The sequence below is a fragment of the Spermophilus citellus genome (assembly GCF_964194105.1).
Source record: "Spermophilus citellus genome assembly, chromosome: X".
Classification (NCBI taxonomy): Eukaryota; Metazoa; Chordata; class Mammalia; order Rodentia; family Sciuridae; genus Spermophilus; species Spermophilus citellus.
In genome coordinates this window covers 64424206-64443275 of record NC_138190.1, presented here as the reverse complement: position 1 = coordinate 64443275, position 19070 = coordinate 64424206, and the positions used below count along the sequence as shown (strand labels likewise).

General features: G+C 37.4%; 1 protein-coding gene and 1 pseudogene across 2 annotated transcripts in view; one reads left to right on the top strand and one right to left on the bottom strand.

Moving 5' to 3' along the window:
• Window positions 1–4283, top strand: part of ATP7A (ATPase copper transporting alpha) — a 74773-nt gene extending 70490 nt beyond the window's left edge. Inside the window, exon 22 of the mRNA XM_081278020.1 lies at window positions 173–4283. Coding sequence (XP_081134146.1) covers window positions 173–449 — 277 coding nt within the window. The 3' untranslated portion in view covers window positions 450–4283. The remainder of the gene's footprint in view (window positions 1–172) is intronic.
• Window positions 4284–11403: 7120 nt separating this feature from the next.
• On the bottom strand, window positions 11404–12339 carry LOC308639770 (aldo-keto reductase family 1 member B10-like; annotated as a pseudogene). The gene has a single exon. The product of its transcript is annotated as an aldo-keto reductase family 1 member B10-like (transcript).
• Window positions 12340–19070: the final 6731 nt, after the last annotated feature.

Genomic DNA, 19070 nt, shown 5'->3' with positions numbered 1-19070 from the left:
GGCTAAAATCTGGTTCGGAGAATAGAATCTCTGATCATTTCAAGCTACCTTCCTAGCAGTGATAACCTTTGTACATTTCATACCAGTTACATCTTCTTTCATTTGTTCATGTAACAAGCACCTTATTCATCACTTGGTTATTTTAAACTTGTATCCTTTTCCATGTGTCCAGTTATAGGAAACCAACTTATGAGAACTATGAACTGCGTTCTCGGAGCCAGATAGGACAGAAGAGTTCTTCAGAAATCAGCATTCATGTTGGAATAGATGACACTTCAAGAAATTCTCCTAAACTGGGTTTGCTGGACCGGATTGTTAATTACAGCAGAGCCTCGATAAACTCACTACTGTCTGATAGACGTTCCCTAAACAGTGTTGTTACTAGTGAACCTGACAAGCACTCACTCCTGGTGGCAGACTTCAGGGAAGATGAAGACACCACATTGTAAAGGCAATAGAGAGCACTGCTATTTGAAATTGTTATGCACTGATACAGAGTTCATGCTATTACTTTAGCTTTTCAGAATATTGTGGAAAGATTTTATGTTGGTCTCATGCTCTTCTTACATGAGGGATTCAATTTGAGTTGCATGTTTCAGGGCATGGGCTCTGAACCTAGCTTTATTTCAAATTAATTTGCAGCATTTTTTGCTTTATCCAGTGATAGATATGGAAGAGCAGTGAGGTTTACAACAAACCCTACAAGTAGAGGTTGCTGAATTGCTGCTAAAATGATAGAATTTTTTTTTTTTTTACCAAAATAGAGGGGAGGGGGTGGGCAAGAAAAGGATAATTAAAAATTTGAAGATTTGAGAGCATGATTTTAAGGATATTTTTGAGTCTGTAATGCTGCCCTACTGGGGAGCAATGACTCTCAAAGCACTAATTTTAGAAGGGAAACAGTTGAAACTGTTTAAAAATAGATGTGCCTTATTTATTGTAGTTTTCTTTCCCCCTTATCTCCCTGCATCCTTGTCTTTGCAGTTGCTTTCTTGGATTCTCCAAGATGTCTTCTTTCGTTATCTTCCTTTAAGTTAGCCAAATTTCGGTGGTTGTTTCATTGATAAAAATAACTGACAATTTTTCCAATACCTTGTTCCTTTTTAAAAGTTTTTGTAGCTAAAAAGACCTTAAGGGTCTGTAGGAATCCCTGCCTCCCATCTTTCCATTGTTGTAAGAAATGTTACCTTCTCCCTTCAATCTCCCTAGCTTTGTGCTAGCTTTCAATTCACTCCTGCTGAGCTTAGCTCCAAGTTGTTCATTTCAGAAAATTAACATTTTGAGCCTCTTTCATTCAAAATATTTTCAAAGATTAACACTACTATATTTAATATATACAATTTCTTGGCTGATATATGTAATTTAATAGATTTTAATTATCTTTTATTGTTTCATACAGGCTGTCAAGATGACTTTAAAGTAATGCTATTACAAAAAGCTGATTGTACCAAAAACTACAGTAAATTTGTAATATAGAAATTAGAATTTTCCTAGGCTGTAATATCTTTTAGCCAAATATATACTTTTCTCTTGTTTAAAACATTTGCACTTACTATGCGTGGTGGCACACGCCTGTAATCCCAGTGACTGGGGAGGCTGAGACAGGAAGATTGCAAGTCTGAGGCCAGCCTGAGCAACTTAATGAGAACCTGCCTCAAAATAAAAAATAAAAATAAAAAGGGCTGGAGTTGTAGCTCAATGATAAAGCACCCTGGGTTTAATCTCTGGTGCCATAAAAACAAACAACAGCAAAACATTTGCACTTATATAGTTAGTGTTCTTGGTAAATTTAGGAAATTGTTCCTATTGTCACATGGAAATTCCAGAGTGAGCACCCAGGAGCTAATATACTAGTCAGAGATATGGTACTTACGTGACCATTTAAATTTCCTTGTTAATTGCAAGGTGGATTTCAGATGCAGAATATGTAAATGAAGGTGATTCATAGTAAATTCTCAACATTTTGTTCCCTTTGCCAGAATAACACCCAACACATAGGATTTGTGCTCAGTAAATGTTAGGGTTTTTTTTTTCTTCCCTTGAGGTCAGTACTAAATATGAAAAATCATTTTTATACATGAGAGTCTAAAATCAGGTAGGAGACAAGGTTCTTCCTCTTCTATCCCTTTTCTCTTTTATCCTCTCTCTCTCTCTCTCTCTCTCTCTCTCTCTCTCTCTCTCTCTCTCTCACACACACACACACACACACACACACACACATACACACAGTTTACAACATTATTTCATGCTGTCTTTTCACATTTGGAAAAGATGTAATTTCTATACCCGTCTTAAAGATAGAACAGAAACTTTTGATTAAGGTGCTATTAATCTAGAAAGGCAACCCATTTTAATAATGTATGAATCAGTTTGTATGTTTAGGCTCTTTTTTAGACCAATCTTATGCCATCTTCCATGTTTACAGTTTGAGTTTGAATATTCATTTCTATAATTCCAGTGGAACATCATAACATGACTCATTTCTTCTATAAGAAACAGTTGGTATGACAAATGTATAATAGATTTTTCTTACTCTGGAGCCAAATTGAAAAAAGAAGCCCTCCCCTCACACACAGTTGAACATAGGCAGTTAGTACTTTCATTGTGTGTGTGTGTGTCAATCTCTTGGCCCTATATGCAGGTCATAGGATGTGAAAGGCAATAACTTATGGTCTGGAAGTAATCAGGATATAATTTCAATTCTTACTATAAGAACAGAAAACATGCTGTTTAGGAAGAGTCCTGTTTTAGATATCTGTAGCCACACTTGAATTCTCTGCCACAAGTCTCTTAAAATCTTAAACTATTAGCTACAGAAGGATGCTATATTCACAGGCGAGAGAAGCAATTTATGGAGGGGATCAAAATCATTGCTTTCAGTTAGTAACTAAGTGACTAGTTACTAGTGAGAAATTTTATAAGTGTGTGTATCTACGTATTTATTCACATACATATGCAAATTTATATGTACATGCACATATACATCCACCTATATTATCATCCAGAAGGAAAATGGATTTATATTTGAATTCGACATTTGAATATTTTGAAGTTCTTTATTTGTATTTTCTTTATCACTCTTCTGTATTCACTCAGCAACCATGCCCTCAGTCTGAAGATAACAAGAACACTTTGATATCTAGTGCTGGTGCAGACTCAGCTATGGGGAACCTTAACATAAATATCCAAAGATGCCTTTTGAATTTCAAAGATTAAAACCCAACTAGAGTATTTAGTGTTGGAGTTTTAAAAAGTATGGTTGTCAGTTGTGAAAATAGAAATGTTATTTTTTCCTAGTTTAGTATCAACATTTTAGAATGTTAAATCTGATGCTTTGTGAACAAATAATTTTATATTGTGCTTTAATTTTTTAAAAATTATACTTTATTCAGATATACAGAATGCTTAAAATAGTATTGTAGACAAGATGTTTCCAAAAATTTAAGCGTGAATACATTTTCTGTACACAGCTTCAAATCAAAATATGTGTAAGATGATTTTCTTTCCATGATTGTGGATCCTGCTTTAAAATGATTTTTCTGGATATTTATTTTACTTTATTTTGTTATTTTCTTTGGGTGAGGCATCTGGTTACTGGTTATTTTTAAAAGAATAAAAATATTCCTGTTATTACTCCCTTTGGGGCATTTTTTTGTTTGTTTTCTTTCCTATATTTTTTTAAAAAAAGTATTATTTTACCAAATATTTTAAAAAATATGCTGGGTGCAGTGATGCATGCCTGTAATCCCAGTGGCTAGGGAGGCTGAGACAGGACAATTGCAAGTTCAAAGCCAGCTCAGCAACAGCAAGGCACTAAGCAACTCAGTGAGATCCTGTTTCTAAATAAAATGCAAAATAGGGCTGGGGATGTGGCTCAGTGGTTGAGTGCCCCTGAGTTCAAATCCCAGTACCCTCACCCCACAAAATACGGATTCATGCCTATTTTACGCTGTCTTCAGTCCCTCAATCTGGTATGAGCAATTAGATAAAGCACAAAGCATGAATTCTTGTTCTTCAGTCAAAAGAGCTTCTTTAGTGACATTGATCATAAATTCCTTTTGTAGCCAAAACCAGGCGTCTCAACCTTATGTTTTTAGTTAAAGAAATGTTTTGCTAAATATTGTTAAACATTGTTTGATACCCAAAACAGCAGTGGACGATGTTGTGCAATATTCATCTACTGTAGTCAAGATAGTATTTTGTTTTTCCATAAGCATGTAGTTGATCTTGTTTCTGCCAAGGATGTGCCTTCAACTTTATAATTATAGTGTTGTAAAAATGTATTTTTGTCAGTCTCTCTTTTGTTAAATCATCCAACTCTCTCTACCAGCAGTTCCAAATTACTCTTGTGTTTTTGTGTTTGTTTGTCTGCCCCCCCCCCCCAACTGTTAATCTACAATGTGGCAGGATTGGAGACAGCACTACACATTTGGTAAGAGTGGGAGAGAGGAAATCTATTTTCTTTCAGATTCCACTCAACCTGCCATATCATTTAGTGAGGATGAGAAACAAAGAATTGAATCATTGTTCTCCTGGTTTTAGTAGTCTCTAATACAGTCTCTATAATAGAGTACCTACCCCAAATGAGCTAAACAGACAAAAGAGCTTTTCTTGCTTTTGGGGCACCTTATACAGTGTGTTTGAAGATCCTACCCAAGATACAGTCCCATATCAAACACTCCTTTGAGTTAAGGGTTTCAAACTTATCTGAGAAATTAATTTCCATTTCTCACCAAATCTGTGGGATTATTCAAGGTGATAGATAGGACAAAGGTCTCCTTTTTGTTGGTTTCCTGAACTAATCTTAGAGAAGGATGTATAGTGATTGCAGTATTGCAGCTGGTAAGATTTCAAAACTTTCCAGATCCACAAAACCTTCCTGTTGAGGAATGCTTGCTAGGTGAAGGCATTGAAGACCCTGCTAGAATTCAAATAGAGATGAAAGAAATGGAGCTGTCTCTTTCACAGATTTGCCAGGGCCTAACAGCCCTACTTGCTAAATGGCTTTATCTTCACAGGTGTGTCCAACTATTCATGGGAATAAATTGCAATTGAGATATGAAAGCCTATTTATTTATTTATTTATTTATTTAGTACTGGAGATTGAATCCAGAGCTGCTCTACCACTGAGCTATATCCACAACTTCTTTTAAAATTTCTTATTTAGAGACAGGGTCTTTCTAAGTTGCTGAGGCTGACCTTGAACTTTTCATTCTCCTGCCTCAACCTCCTGAGAGTCTGGGATTACAGGCATTGCTCCACTGCATACAACTCAAAGGCAAAGCTGTTTAAGACAAGGTTTGAATAAACTTGCTTGTATATAATGCCACACAGTTTAAGAAATCTGAAAACTATCCCAGCAACTTGGGAGGCTGAGGCAGGATGATCCCAATTTCAAGGCCAGCCTCAGCAATTTAGGGACACCCTGTATCAATTTTTTTAAAAAAATAAAAAGAGCTGGGGGTGAAATCTCAGTGGTAGAGCACTGGTTTCAATTCCCAGTACTTGCCCCAAATCCTGAAAACTTGGAAAAGTTTGAATTACGATGAGTAGTCTTTGGCATAGTGTACCTATTGCCCTCAAGTGACCCTAAGCTTTTCACAGTCAGCACCCTGTCTGCCCCGAAAGATGTCTGTAAACTGGAATGCTACTGAGACTTCAGAATTCCTTGCTTCTCCTCACCTAGTCAAAATTCCATTTCTTTATTGCAGTTATTATCACCAAGTATAGAAAAACTGAGATTAATGCAATCCACCCTAAGGTGCCAAAGACCTTTAGTGCTTGCCGGAGTTATTTTCAATAATCTGAAAAGAGTGATTTTCAATCCAAATGACTATAACTACTAAAATGAAAAATATCAGGCCATGTAAAAGAGGTCATTTTGGGGTAAGTAGACCTAGGATCAGCTCTCCTAGGCTGTTCTTGGTTTTGGTAGCTTTTAACTTTATACTCTTTCGTCTAAGATTTCTTTTAAACTCCTACATCCCCATAATGATGGAAAGATCACTGATTTTGGAGACTGTTAGACCTAGTTGCAAAATAAAAATTCTGCTACTTACCAACTGGGTGGGTGACTATTATTGCATGTAAAGTGAAAACAAACTTAGGTTATTAAAACAAAGTTATCTTACAATTTGGAAGTCAGAATCTGTGATGGATCACAGGGCAAAAATCAAGATGTCACCAGGGCTGCATTCCTTTGAGAGGCTATAGGGGAGATTTTAGTCCTTGTCTTTCTCTACTTCCAAAGGCTGTCTGCATTCTTTGACTCTTGGCCCCTTCATCATGTTACTCCAGCCTCTCATTTCCATTGTCACACTCTCTTACCTTTGGCTGCCTGCCTCCTTCTTATAATGATTGATTATATCAGGTCTGTTAAGATAATCCAGGGTAATTTCCCCATGTTCATACTTAATCACAGTTGCAAAGTCTTTTTTGCATGAAAGGTAACGTAGTCACAGCTTCTAGGGATTAAGTCATGGGCATTATTCTGCCTACAGTAGTGAACATGGACAAGTTAACTTGACCTGACTGAAATTCAGTTTCTTCAAGGGCAAAATGAAGACAATAATACCTACCTTACTGAATTGTGAGGCTTAACAATAATGAGGGAGATGTTCCCAAAATACCAAAGACACAGTGGTAAATGGTTGTTGTTTTTTTGGCCTGGGCATAGGGAAAGACAAACTATCCATGGTCACTTGGTTGTGTAGGCCAGTTATTAGTCTGCAGCTGCCTTAATTGCCAATTTCATATTTTGAAGAGAGCTGTTTTTGCCTTTATGAGGTCCCCGAGTGGCATGATTTGAGGAGCACCAAAACAGCAGCCTACTGGTCTCAAATGCTCCCAGCATTAAGAATATCTCTTTGGGTCCTTAAATTTGGCACTGATAGCCTTTCCTTTTCCTCTGTAATTGTCGCTGTTCATGTTTGCACCAGTTCAACTAATATACTCCTGTTTTGAGGCATAGCCAAGAACAAGTCAAGCCAAGAGTCTGTTCTTATATTTAAGATCTTAGGGCAAAGGGCTTGCTTTAAATAGTCACAATGAACCTTCTCCCTCTACTTAAATTATTATTATTATTATTATTATTATTTTATTATTATTTAGTGATACCAGTGATTGAACCCACAGGCACTCTACCATTATGCAACATCCCCAGCAGCTTTCTCTTTTTGTTTTGGTTAGTTTAGGTTTCTTTTTTTTTTTTTTTTTTTTTTTGAGACAGGGTCTCACTAAGTTGCCCAGGCTGGCCTTGAACTTGTTATCCTTCTGTCTTATCCTCTGGAATGAGATTACAGGTGTGCACCACTGTACCAAGCAAAATAAATTATTCTTTTCTTTATTAAGTGGAACCACTGGCAGTAACTATTTTCCCAGCAGATCACATTTTGGTTTTATTGTATGAGATCATGCTGGGTAATGCCTTGGCATGTTTGCTACTCCCAGGGTGGTCTCCAGGCCACCAAGCATTGGTATCACCTGGGAGTTTGTGAGAAGTGTAAATTCTCCGGCTATACCCCAGACCAAATAAACAATCAAGACTTTAACACATGAACCTCTGAGGAACATTTCAGATGCTAACTATAGCAACTAATGACGGGGGTGGGGGATGAGCAGAGAGAAGAATGTAGGGAATACTGGGGAGGAGGCTAGGCCCAGGCAAGAGGATCATAAGTTCCAGGCCAATTTAGTGAGACTCTGTCAAAAATAAAAAGGGCTTGGGATGTAGCTCAGTGGTATGGTATCCCTGGACTCAATCCCCAGTACTGCCCCCACCCTAAATAATAAGTCTGGGGTTGCCATTTACTAAAATGGAGAAAACTATAGGAATGGTTTGGTTTGGAGGCAGAAAAGGGAGAAAGGTCAAATGTTCACTCTCAGACACAATTCTGATATATCTATTAAGTATCCTAGAGGAGATACCAAATTGGCAGATGGATATAAGAAATTCAAATTCATGGAAAATAGGCTGAAATTATAAATTTAGTGTTTCAAAAATGCATTTTTTCAGTTTAAATGGGCAAGGTTTTATTTTCCATATCTGCAACACTTTCTGACATCTCTTGTTCTCACAATAATCCATGTAATCTGCAGTTTATAGCTAAAGGAAACCAAATTTCCTGGTTCATAAAAGACCCAATGGCTTGATATTGTGCCAACTTTGGTAAACTGAAACAATAGTTCACAGAATTCGCTTCCCTGTATGGGTTGCTTATTATTAGCTAAAAATTCATTTCTCATGAAATTTGGAAGGCATAAGTGAAGCACCAGTCACACATTGATTTAACTCTTGAATAGCCAGTGCAGCGCTCTGGGCACTGTGGTGGCTTGTTCATATTGTTGTTGATCTGCTGGCTCACTTTGTGGGTGTGGAACAACACCTACACCTGCAACTCCCTAGCTACCACTGCACCTCTGCTTTCAGCTTCTCTAAGGCCAGGACAAGGAACAAGTGCAATTTTCCCAGTGGTCACCCACAGCATTGAGGCTGGAGAGGAGAGAGATAAGAGTTCTGTTTTTTTCTCCTGTGTTCTAGTTGTCCTCATAGATTTCAATTCATCCTCATAGATTCGAGCTTGTCCTTGCTCTCATTAACAACCAGCTTTTCTCCTTGACTGCCATTCTGGCCAACTTACAGCCACTGCAGATTGAACACTAGATTCAGAGATGGCAACCTGCACCACGTGCCTCACCAACTTCCACAGTTGGGTAATGTCTGACCCCTATAATGAGTCCCTTATATCCTTTATTCCTTATTGCTCAAAGCAGTTTTGATTCTCTGATTGAGCTTTAATGGACATAGATGGAGAAATCAAGGTAGTAGGAAGACAAGGGATGTAAGGTGACTCATTGAGTAAAACCCATAACAGGTTGGCCCTGTCCAGAGTGTTTCTACTGGACTAGGTAAAATATCGCAATCTGGTGACTAGAAATAACAATAATGGGCTGGGCATGGTGGCACATGCCTGTAATTCCAGTGGCTAGGGAAGCTGAGACAAGGAGGATCATGAGTCCAAAGCCAGCTTCAGCAATTTAGTGAGGCCCTGAGCAACTTAACGAGATCCTTTCTCAAAAAATAAAAAGGGATAGAGATGGAGATGTGGTTCAGTGCTTAAGTGCCACTGAGTTCAATCCCCAGTACAAAAAATAACAAAAGAAATAACAATAAATGCTAGAGGAGGCCACTGGTCACCCTGATTACAAACGGCCAAAGGCCCATTGCATTCTCAAGCAGCTCTAGAGACCCTGTGAGTAGTCATATCTCTCTTTAACACCCTGGGCTTGAGGACTGTAGTTTTTTGGCTGTCATCAAAGTTTGTGAAAGATAGTATGGGAGAAGAAGGTAATTTCTGGGAAAGACAGAATCCAGGGGTCATTCTATTTAAGCTGCTGTTGGGAGAATTTCATATTTGGATATGACATTTAAATAAGTGTCCAGTGATTTTTAAAAAGATTTTTGGTTGTAGATGGTCCTTTATTTTTTATTTATTCATTTATATATGGTGCTGAGAATCTAACCCAGCGCCTCACATATGCTAGGCAAGTGCTCTACCATTGAGCTACAACCCCAGCCCAATTTTTATTGTTTTTCTTTTTTCAAAATTAAGCCACCTGTGTAATTCCCCACTTACTGGGTAACATTGTGGCATGTTTCCTTTCAGTTTTTTTCCTTTGCATATATTTATTTGTGCTCAACAGAAGTGGTTTTTAATCTGTGACTGATTAGGAACATGTAAATAAGCAGTGACTAATTTTTAACTCTGAAAACAGTAACCTATGAAGAGAACTTTACCCTCTGAAATTCATTGGCTTAGCTGTAGCTCTTTATATGAAAAAATAATTCTCGGGGCTGGGAGTGTAGCTCAGAGGTAGAGCAGGCACTTAGCATGGTAAGGCCTTGGATTCCATCCCCAACATTGCAAAACCAAACCTCTGGGCACAAAATCATTTTAAAAGGAATTCAACTTTTAGAGACAAAGCCAAAGAACTTCTGTAAGGAAACAAATTGGCTAGCATCCAACAAACTATGTAGAAGCGGATTAAAATTCAGTGTTTCTCTTCTGTGCCTAGTGGTTGAGATGAGTGTTGAGACATCATAGAACCTTCCATTGACCTCTTTTTGGAAAGAAAGGGATCTTTGCTCCAGTCATAGGCTTGTACCTTTCATCTGCACAATATTTGGTTAATAAATGTAATGAGGGGGCTGGAGATGTGGCTCAAGCGGTAGCGCGCTCACCTGGCATGTGTGCGGCCCGGGTTCGATCCTCAGCACCACATACAAACAAAGATGTTGTGTCCGCCAAAAACTAAGTAAATATTAAAAAATTCTCTCTCTCTCTCTCTCTCTTTAAGAAAAATAAATGTAATGAGTAGATGGTTTCCTCCCTCCCTTCTTCCCTCCTTTCTTTCTTTCTTTCTTTCTTTCTTTCTTTCTTTCTTTCTTTCTTTCTTGTATTGGGAATTTAACCCAGAGGTGCTTTACCACTGACCTATGTTCCCAGCTCTTTTTATTTTGAGACAGTGTCACTAAATTGCTGAAGGTGGCCTCAAACTTGCAATCCTCCTACTTCAGCTTCCTGGTTCACTGGGATTACAATTGTGCATCATTATACCTGGCTCTTTTGTGAGTCTTGACTTTGTTAAGTAGAATTTGATCTCTTAACCAAGAGAGTAATTTCTCCAAGAATATTTGAAAACTGCTTTTTCTGTGTATGTTACTGGGGATTGAACCCAGGAATGTTCTACTACTGAGTTACATTTCCAGCCCTTTTTGATTTTTTTTTTAAATTAGAGACAAAGTCTCACTAAATTGCTTAGGGCCTCACTACGTTGTTGAAGTTGGTCTTGAACTTGCAATCTTCCTGCCTCAGCCTCCCAAGTCACTGGGATTATAGTTGTGCACTACTATATCTGGCTGAAAACTGTTTTTTTTTTAATTCTCTCCACATGCCAGGTCTTTTTTTTAAACTTTCATTATTTTTTTATTCTTTTTATTTTTGCATCCTGTTGTTTAACAAACATTTGTTCAGATCAAATAAGTGGAAGAAATATTCATTTGCTCATCTGAGTCATACTTCCCTGTGACAAGTCTTTTCCTGGTTCAACATATGGATCTAAATAAAATCTTGCTTAAGGGGAGGGAGGAGGAGAAGGAAAGAAGGTTCTGAGAAGGAGATTGAGCAACTAATGTTGTGTGCATGGACGATTAGAACATTAAAAATCCCATTTTGCACAATTATAATGCACTAATAAATTTTTAAAAAAGTTTTTGCCTAGATTCTGACAAGATCAGGCACAATATGATTTCATATAAATTTGGCTAAAATGGGCCTCAGGGAGTGAAAATTCCACTTCAGTGAAGAGAAAGAATCCACCAGGTGTCTCATCAGGAGATTCAGCTTCAGTAATCGGCATTGTAGGGGTATTCCGGCAAATGAGCCTGGTCAGCCAGGACACAGATCCTCCAGTTGCTGTTGAAGCTGAGTAAGGTTACCATCTCCTCATCACTCAATTTGAAGTCAAATCTGAAAGTTCTCGACAATATGTTCTCATGTCACAGACTTGGGGATCACCACCGCATTCCTCTGGATATGGAACTGAATCAGAACCTGGGCCGGGATTTTTTGTGCCTTGCAGCAATCTCCTTGATCTTAGGGTCCTCCAGTAGTGAAGGGTCTTCTGGTTTGGTGCAAGGTCTATCTGGAGAACTTAGGGGGCTGTAAGCTATGACAGTGTTGCCCTTAGAGTGGCAGTATTAGATCAGTTTCTCCTGGGTGAGGTATGGGTGACACTCAACCTGATTAGTCACTGGTTTATATTTGAGTCCAGGCTTATTCAAGAGCTTTTCAATTTGGAAGTGGTTGAAGTTGAGGATGCCAAGAGCTTTCACCAACCCCTCATCCACCAGCTCCTCCATGACCTCCCAGGCATCCAAGAATGTTACTTTTCTGATGAGGTTGTTGCCTTTATCATATTTGGGGAATAAGTCCTTCCCAGCCTGAAATTCCTGGGGCCAATGAATAAGACAGACATCCAGATAGTCCAGTTTCAGATCCTTGAGGGTCTTCCGACAGGCTTCCTTCACAAGCTTCCTCTCAAAGAAGGTGCACCACAACTTGCTCACAATAAAGAGGTCCTTCCGTTTTACCACCTTCTCTTGGATGGCTTCTCCCATCTCATTCTCATTCAGAGAGACATAGGCACAGTCTATGTGGCGATATTCTGCATCAATGGCCACCTTCACGGCTTCTTTGACTTTGTTGGGGGAGACTTCCAGGTGCCCAGACCCAACATGGGCATCTTGGCTTTGGTGCTGAGCTCCACAAAGGTGGCCATGGTTGGTGCAGAAATGGCTTTGAGAGAGCAAATAGATGTCTGGTGTGATGCCAGGTCATTTTTATGCAGAACTTGTCCTATTCTCCCAAGTGTTTATCATGTGATATGACTGCCATACTCTTTAACATCTTGCCTGATTTCCTGAAAAGCCCATGTTGGTAAAGTCTGTCTTAAAATGTGGCCCTCAAAATTATTGAGGTAAGATAAGGATTGATATAAAGGAGGCAGGGAAGGAAAAAGGGACTGTAACTTTAAATCTAAAAATCCCATGAATTCACTTTCAACCTCCAGGCCTGTTTTCCTCCAGGCCTGAATCCACTGAAGATCTAATAAATCTGAAGAGTACTGTAAATCCTCCCAGCAACTTGAGAGTCTGAGGCAGAAGAACTGCAAGTTCAAGGCCGCCCTGGGCAACTTAGTGAGAACTTGTCTCAAATAGAATGAAACTGGTTGGGGTTCACTGGTAGAGTGCCCCCAGATTCAATCAGAGTACTGGGGGCACAAAAGAGTACTGTAAGTCCAGATAACTAGTGCCTTTATACCTTGTGAGTTTACAAAATGTTTTTTTTTTTTTTAGTTTGATTAAACAAAACCTAGAGAGAGAAGTAATGGTTAAAACTTATAATATGGGCACACTCTAAACACTATTAACTAGATAACATCAACCTGAAGATTCTAGGAACCAGAACACTGTGACCTGCTATGTGCTTCGTGATCAAAAGTATTAAGCTCATTAGACTGACACCACCTCACATACATCTTATGCTTGCCATTTACAAAATTTACTTTAAAAGAAGAAGCCTTTGGGCTGGGGATGTGGCTCCAGCAGTAGCGCACTCGCCTGGCATGTGTGGGGCGCTGGGTTTGATCCTCAGCACCACATAAAAATAAAAGATGTTGTGTCCACCAAAAACTGAAAAATAAATATTAAAAAAAATTCTCTCTCTCTAAAAAAAATAAGAAGCCTGAGACCCTAAAAATGCATCTCATTTTCCAGTGCCCATGCTCCCTCTCCCTTTGAGTATATATTCTATTGCTTTTCTGATTAAATTTTTGCTTGTGCCTTTTTTAACACATTCTGAAATTACTTTCTGCAGGATACGTCAAAAACCTGCCAGTACAGAGTTGAGATCTCCTTTTCCCTTCTAAGAACATCGTTGTATTCATCTGGTGACATTATGACATGCTTATCAACATCAAGCAAAGTGAACCTATTTGCAGTAGCAAGATTGTGGAATGACAAGCATTATCTAGTGTGTGACCACTATAGTGACCCAATGTGGCAGTTGCTTACAACATCTGGCTCAGAACCATTCATGCAAGTCTCAAAAGAGTGAAGCATTCATCCATTAGCTCCTGTTTCCCTTCATGGACATGTATCAGGGTCAGGTGGACTTCTGTGGGTTAGTCAGAGAGGCTCCAGGGCAAAGCAAGAGATACTCAGCACACACTTGGGATGAGGAGCTCTGAACAAGGCAGTCAAAACCTTTGTTGAACTGTGTATTAGGGTGGGACTGGATCAGAGAATGGCACAAGTTAGACACAACTTACTTCCTTCACCACCCATTTAATGTACTCACTTAACCAAACAGTAAATTTCCATATATATACTAAGTCTCTTTCCAAAGCCTTTATTATGTTCCACTGATTGATTTTTTTAAATTTCCATGCCAATAAATCCAGTTTGTATTACAGTAGTTTTGAAGTATAAGTTGATATCTGGTAGCAGAACATCCCTCATAATTATATTCTTTCAAAGATGTTATTGCGATTTTTCATAGTTTACATTTCCACTGAACTTCAGAATCACTTTGTTATAAAAAAATTGTTAGGAGATGAAATTGAATGTTTTTTTGAATTAATAAATGAATTTAAAGGAATTTGAGAACTTTATATCACTATGCTTTCCTGTCCAAGAATATAGTATTTTGACCCACTTATTTTAACTTTCTTTAATTTTCTTCAGTTAAGGTTTGGATATCTTTTTGCATAGGTACTGCATATTTCTTGTTGGACTTATATCTATGTTTTTAATAATTATTAGTTGATTTTTACATTGTATTTTCCAATCATTTCATGTAAAAGATGTAGAGTTTTGTATGGTGATTTTATCTGTGACTGCATTATTTTTTTTTTAAAGAGAGAGTGAGAGAGGAGAGAGAGAGAGAGAGAGAATTTTTAATATTTATTTTTTAGTTCTCGGCAGACACAACATCTTTGTTGGTATGTGGTGCTGAGGATCGAACCCGGGCCGCACGCATGCCAGGCGAGCGCACTACCGCTTGAGCCACATCCCCAGCCCATCTGTGACTGCATTATTAACAAGAACAAGAGAATATCTGTTTTCATCATTTCCCATTTTGTTAATTTACTTAGAGATTCTGATATCCAACTGTTAAGTCCACAACTTATTTACACTTAAACCCATTTTAACTTCTAATATTCCAAATAAATCATTTAAAAGCAAGATTAGTCGCACTGGATTTCACATTTTCACTAGAATATATTGTTATTAGAGTTACTTTAGATTAGGTCGAGGGGAATGAAGGAAGTGGAGGAGATATGGGGATAACAAGGATTGTAGAATGAAACATTATTACTCTATGTACATATATGATTGCATGACCAATGTGATTCTACAACATGTTCAATCAGAAAAATGAGAAATTATACCTCATTTGTGTATGATATGTCAAAGCACATAAATGCATTCTACTGTCATGTATAACTAATTAGAACAAATTTAAAAAAATTAAACAAAATTGTGGAATAACAAAATTCAGACTTTTAAATTTATCTGGATTAAATTGCATAATATATTTGCCATGTTTTTCAGCTTTGTGTCAGTAAATTAAGCGACTTAGCAAGACCCTTTGTCAATAAATAAATAAATAAATAAATAAATAAATAAATAAAAGGGCTGAAGGTGTATTCAGTGGTAGAGCATCCCTGGGTTCAAGTCCCAGTACCAAAAAAAAAAAAAAAAAAAAAAAAAAAAAAAAAAAAAAAAAGCTTATTTGGGGAAAAACTTTCCCAGACTAAAATCACTACATTGACAGCTTAACAAGTTGTTCATGAGCTTAACTTCATTATAAGACATCTTTTTGGGGGGTTGTGGGATAGACACAATACCTACCTTTTATTTATTTATTTTTATATGGTGCTGAGGATCAAACCCAGTGTTTCACATATCCCAGGCAAGTGCTCTTCCACTGAGCCACAACTCCAGCCCCTCAATTTTACCCACTTTCTACACTTCAGTTGCCAAATTAGCCACTTAACACATTTAAGTATTAGGACATTTCCTGTCTTTGATCAACTGTTTCTTCTCCCCGAAATTATTGCATTTCCATTTCCTTATTTCTAAGAAAACTATATTCCTTTTGGTAGAACAAGTAGAGGGCTGTGGCTTGGCGGTAAAGCACTTGCCCAGCCTCTGTGAGGCCCTGGGTTCAATCCCAGCACTGAAAAGAAAACAACAATGTAGAAACAGAATAGAAATTGAGCAAGTCTTCTCTTTGCTGTCATTAGTAATATTACACTGTACCCTCTCTTTCTCTGGTAGCTCAGATTGTAGAGTAAAATGGCTTTTATTTTCTTTTGTTTCCTTTAACTAGTTTTATAAGTCTCAACAAAGCTTCAGTTTTTCTGATGAATTTTCTGTCTTTGAGCCATTCTTTTCTATTCATCACTGGTTTCTTGATTTTCTTTTCTCAGTTTTTCCCATGTTGAGTTCAGAGAGTTATCTGTGCAAACATATTAATATTAATAAACAATATTATTTTTTCTCTTCCTCCTCTTCCTTATCTCCCCCTCTCCTCCCTTTCCCCTTTCTTCTTTTTTTTCCAAGCATAGTTGGAAGTTTTTAATACCCTTTTATCAGCAATTGATAGAATCACACAACACAATCAGATCTTCTGTAATATCTGTATACAGCATCAATCCCCTACACCATTTTTAAACACTGTATCCCACAACTGCCTCATACATGTTCTTTTCAAGTGCTAATAGTACATTCACCAAGATCAACTATATTATGGGCCATATGAGTAAAGGAATTTAAAAGCATTGGAATTAGAGTGTGTTAAATTAGAACTCAGTAATAATAAGATATCTAGAAAAATCCTAAATATGTAGGTCATGAATCAAAGAATGAATCATGAGAGAAGTCAGAAAACATTTTGAGCTGAATTATCATGAAAATTCAGTTTATCAAAAATTGTGGGATGCTGCCAAAGCCAGAGCAAAACTATAACTTTAAATAATTTAGTTAACTTAAATAATTACGTTAATAGAAAAGAGGAAAGATTTAAAATTAATGACCTATATTGAGAAACTAGAAAAAGAGCAATGAAGCAAATACAAAGTAAGTAGAATGAATAAATAAAAAAGATGACATAACTGAAATAGAACAAATAAATAAATAAGAATAAACAAAACGAAAGATTGTACTTTAAAATAATTGACAGAATTGATACATTCCCATCTAGATTGACAGAGAAGGAAAGATAGTTATTAAACATGAGAGAATATCATTACAAATCCTATATATTATGAAATAAATTGGTGAAGGGAACTTCACATTTTACATATTAAAACATCCCTATATAAACTTAGAGTAATCAAAATGATGTGATATAAGGATTGAAAGAATGATATTTGGTATGGGTTAAATAGTCTTGATACAAAAGAATTTAGAATATGATAAAGATGGGACCACACAGGGATAAATTAGACACTCAACTTACACTGTACGCCAGTAAATTTACAGATGAATTAAAATAAATGAAAAAATATTAACCATAAAATACTTCAGAGGAAATATAAGTTAATATTTACTAGACCTCAGAAGGATGGATGCTCAAAGCATAAAAGCAGTGGAAGAAGAACCAAAAGAAAAAGCAATTAAGTTAATTTCATTCAGAAATTATTGAATGAAATTTCATTCAGAAATTATTGGACAGGCAATATGATAAAAGTATAAAAATAATTAACATCTTTATTATATTAAGACTTAAATTACTGGGCTGGAGTTGTAGCTCCGCGGTAGAGCGTTCACCTAGCACGTGTGAGGCCCTGGGTTTGATCTCAGCACCACATAAAAACAAGTAAATAAAATAAAGGCATTGTGTCCAACTACACCTAAAAAATAAATATTAAAAAAAATTTTAAAAATTAAAAAAAGAACTTAAATTACTACCTCAGTATAGAAATGGGCAAAATCCATTTGGTGAATAGTCCCTGAAAAAGAAAATTAAATTACATGATTTATGGTAAAACAGTTTTTCTTATTGAACCCAGGAGCACTTTACCACTGAGCTACATCCCCAGTCCTTTCTACTTTTTATTTGGAGACAGGGTCTTACTAAATTGCTCAAGACCTTGCTAAGTTGCTGAGGCTGGCTTTAAACTTGTTATCTTCCTGCCTTAGTCTTCTGAGCCACTGGAATTACAGGTCTCTGCAATTTAGGAAGGCCCTAAACAACTTAGCAAGACCCAGTCTCAAAATAAAAAATAAGGCTGGGGATATAGCTCAGTTGGTAGAGTGCTTGCTTCACATGCACAAGGCCCTTGGTTCAATCCCCAGTACCACACACAAACAAAAAAAAAAGAAAGAAAGAAAGAAAGAAAGAAAGAAAGAAAGAAAGAAAGAAAGAAAGAAAGAAAGAAAAGAAAATGGGTTGGGGACATGGCTCAGTGGTTAAGTGCCCCCCCTTGCCTTGACCCTGTTGTTGAAAGACCAGGCAATGATCCCTTTACTCTCTATAGATTCTTTAGGAGAGAAATGAAGAAGAGGCCACCTCCCATACTCATTTCTATTCTCCGGAGGAGTTACCACAGTAACAAAAGCAAAATAATCTTAAATCTGTCATTTCCCCTTCTCCTTTTCTCCTTCTCTCCAGGTAACCTCTAGTTATTTCTCCATTGGACAGATTGAAAAATTGGATGGCTTCTTGTCATACTCAGGAGAGGTGCAAGGGGGTTGTGCATTGATTTAAGAAACGCATCTGGAGAGAGAGAGAGAGAGAGAGAGAGAGAGAGAGAGAGAGAGAGAGAGAAAGAGAGAAAGAGCTGGCAGTGCCTTGTGCAAGAGTCAGGATCCCAAGGAGAGGATACTTGCCCAGCGCACCAGCAGAAAATACATTGGATCAAGAGAAGCCATGTGGGATCCTGGCTAAACAGAGCATACCATAGCAGTTCTGCTTCTTACTGGCTCAGTGACCTTGGGCCACTTAATCATTCTCTGTCTCAGTTTTCTCATGTAAAAACTGGATCAATAATAATATTTATCACACAGAGTTTTTTGTTATCTGAATAGATACATATAAAGTATTTATTACAATGCCTGACACATGATAAATGTATATAATCCTTGTCATTAGTTATTATTACCAGAAAATAAGAGAGTGTGCATAGTATGGGAGTATTGAAAAAGCTAAAAGAGAGTCCTCCCATCAAGAAGGCATAGAAACAAACTTCAGGAATCCTTGTAGGGAATGTTTCCAGATCCACAAACAAAAGATCTTCTTAAGAGATAGTCCAACTTCTCACCTTTATAAAGTTATTGCAGAATATATGATTCTGCTTCCATCTCTTTTTCTGAACTATGCCTCTACTTGTGGTCCAGGGCTTAATAGTGAGGTGTACTAAGTTATCATAGGAAGGTGTATCCTCAAGTTTCTAGAGCATGACACACCTGGCAGAAGATAATTTGGGCCCCCAAAACTTTC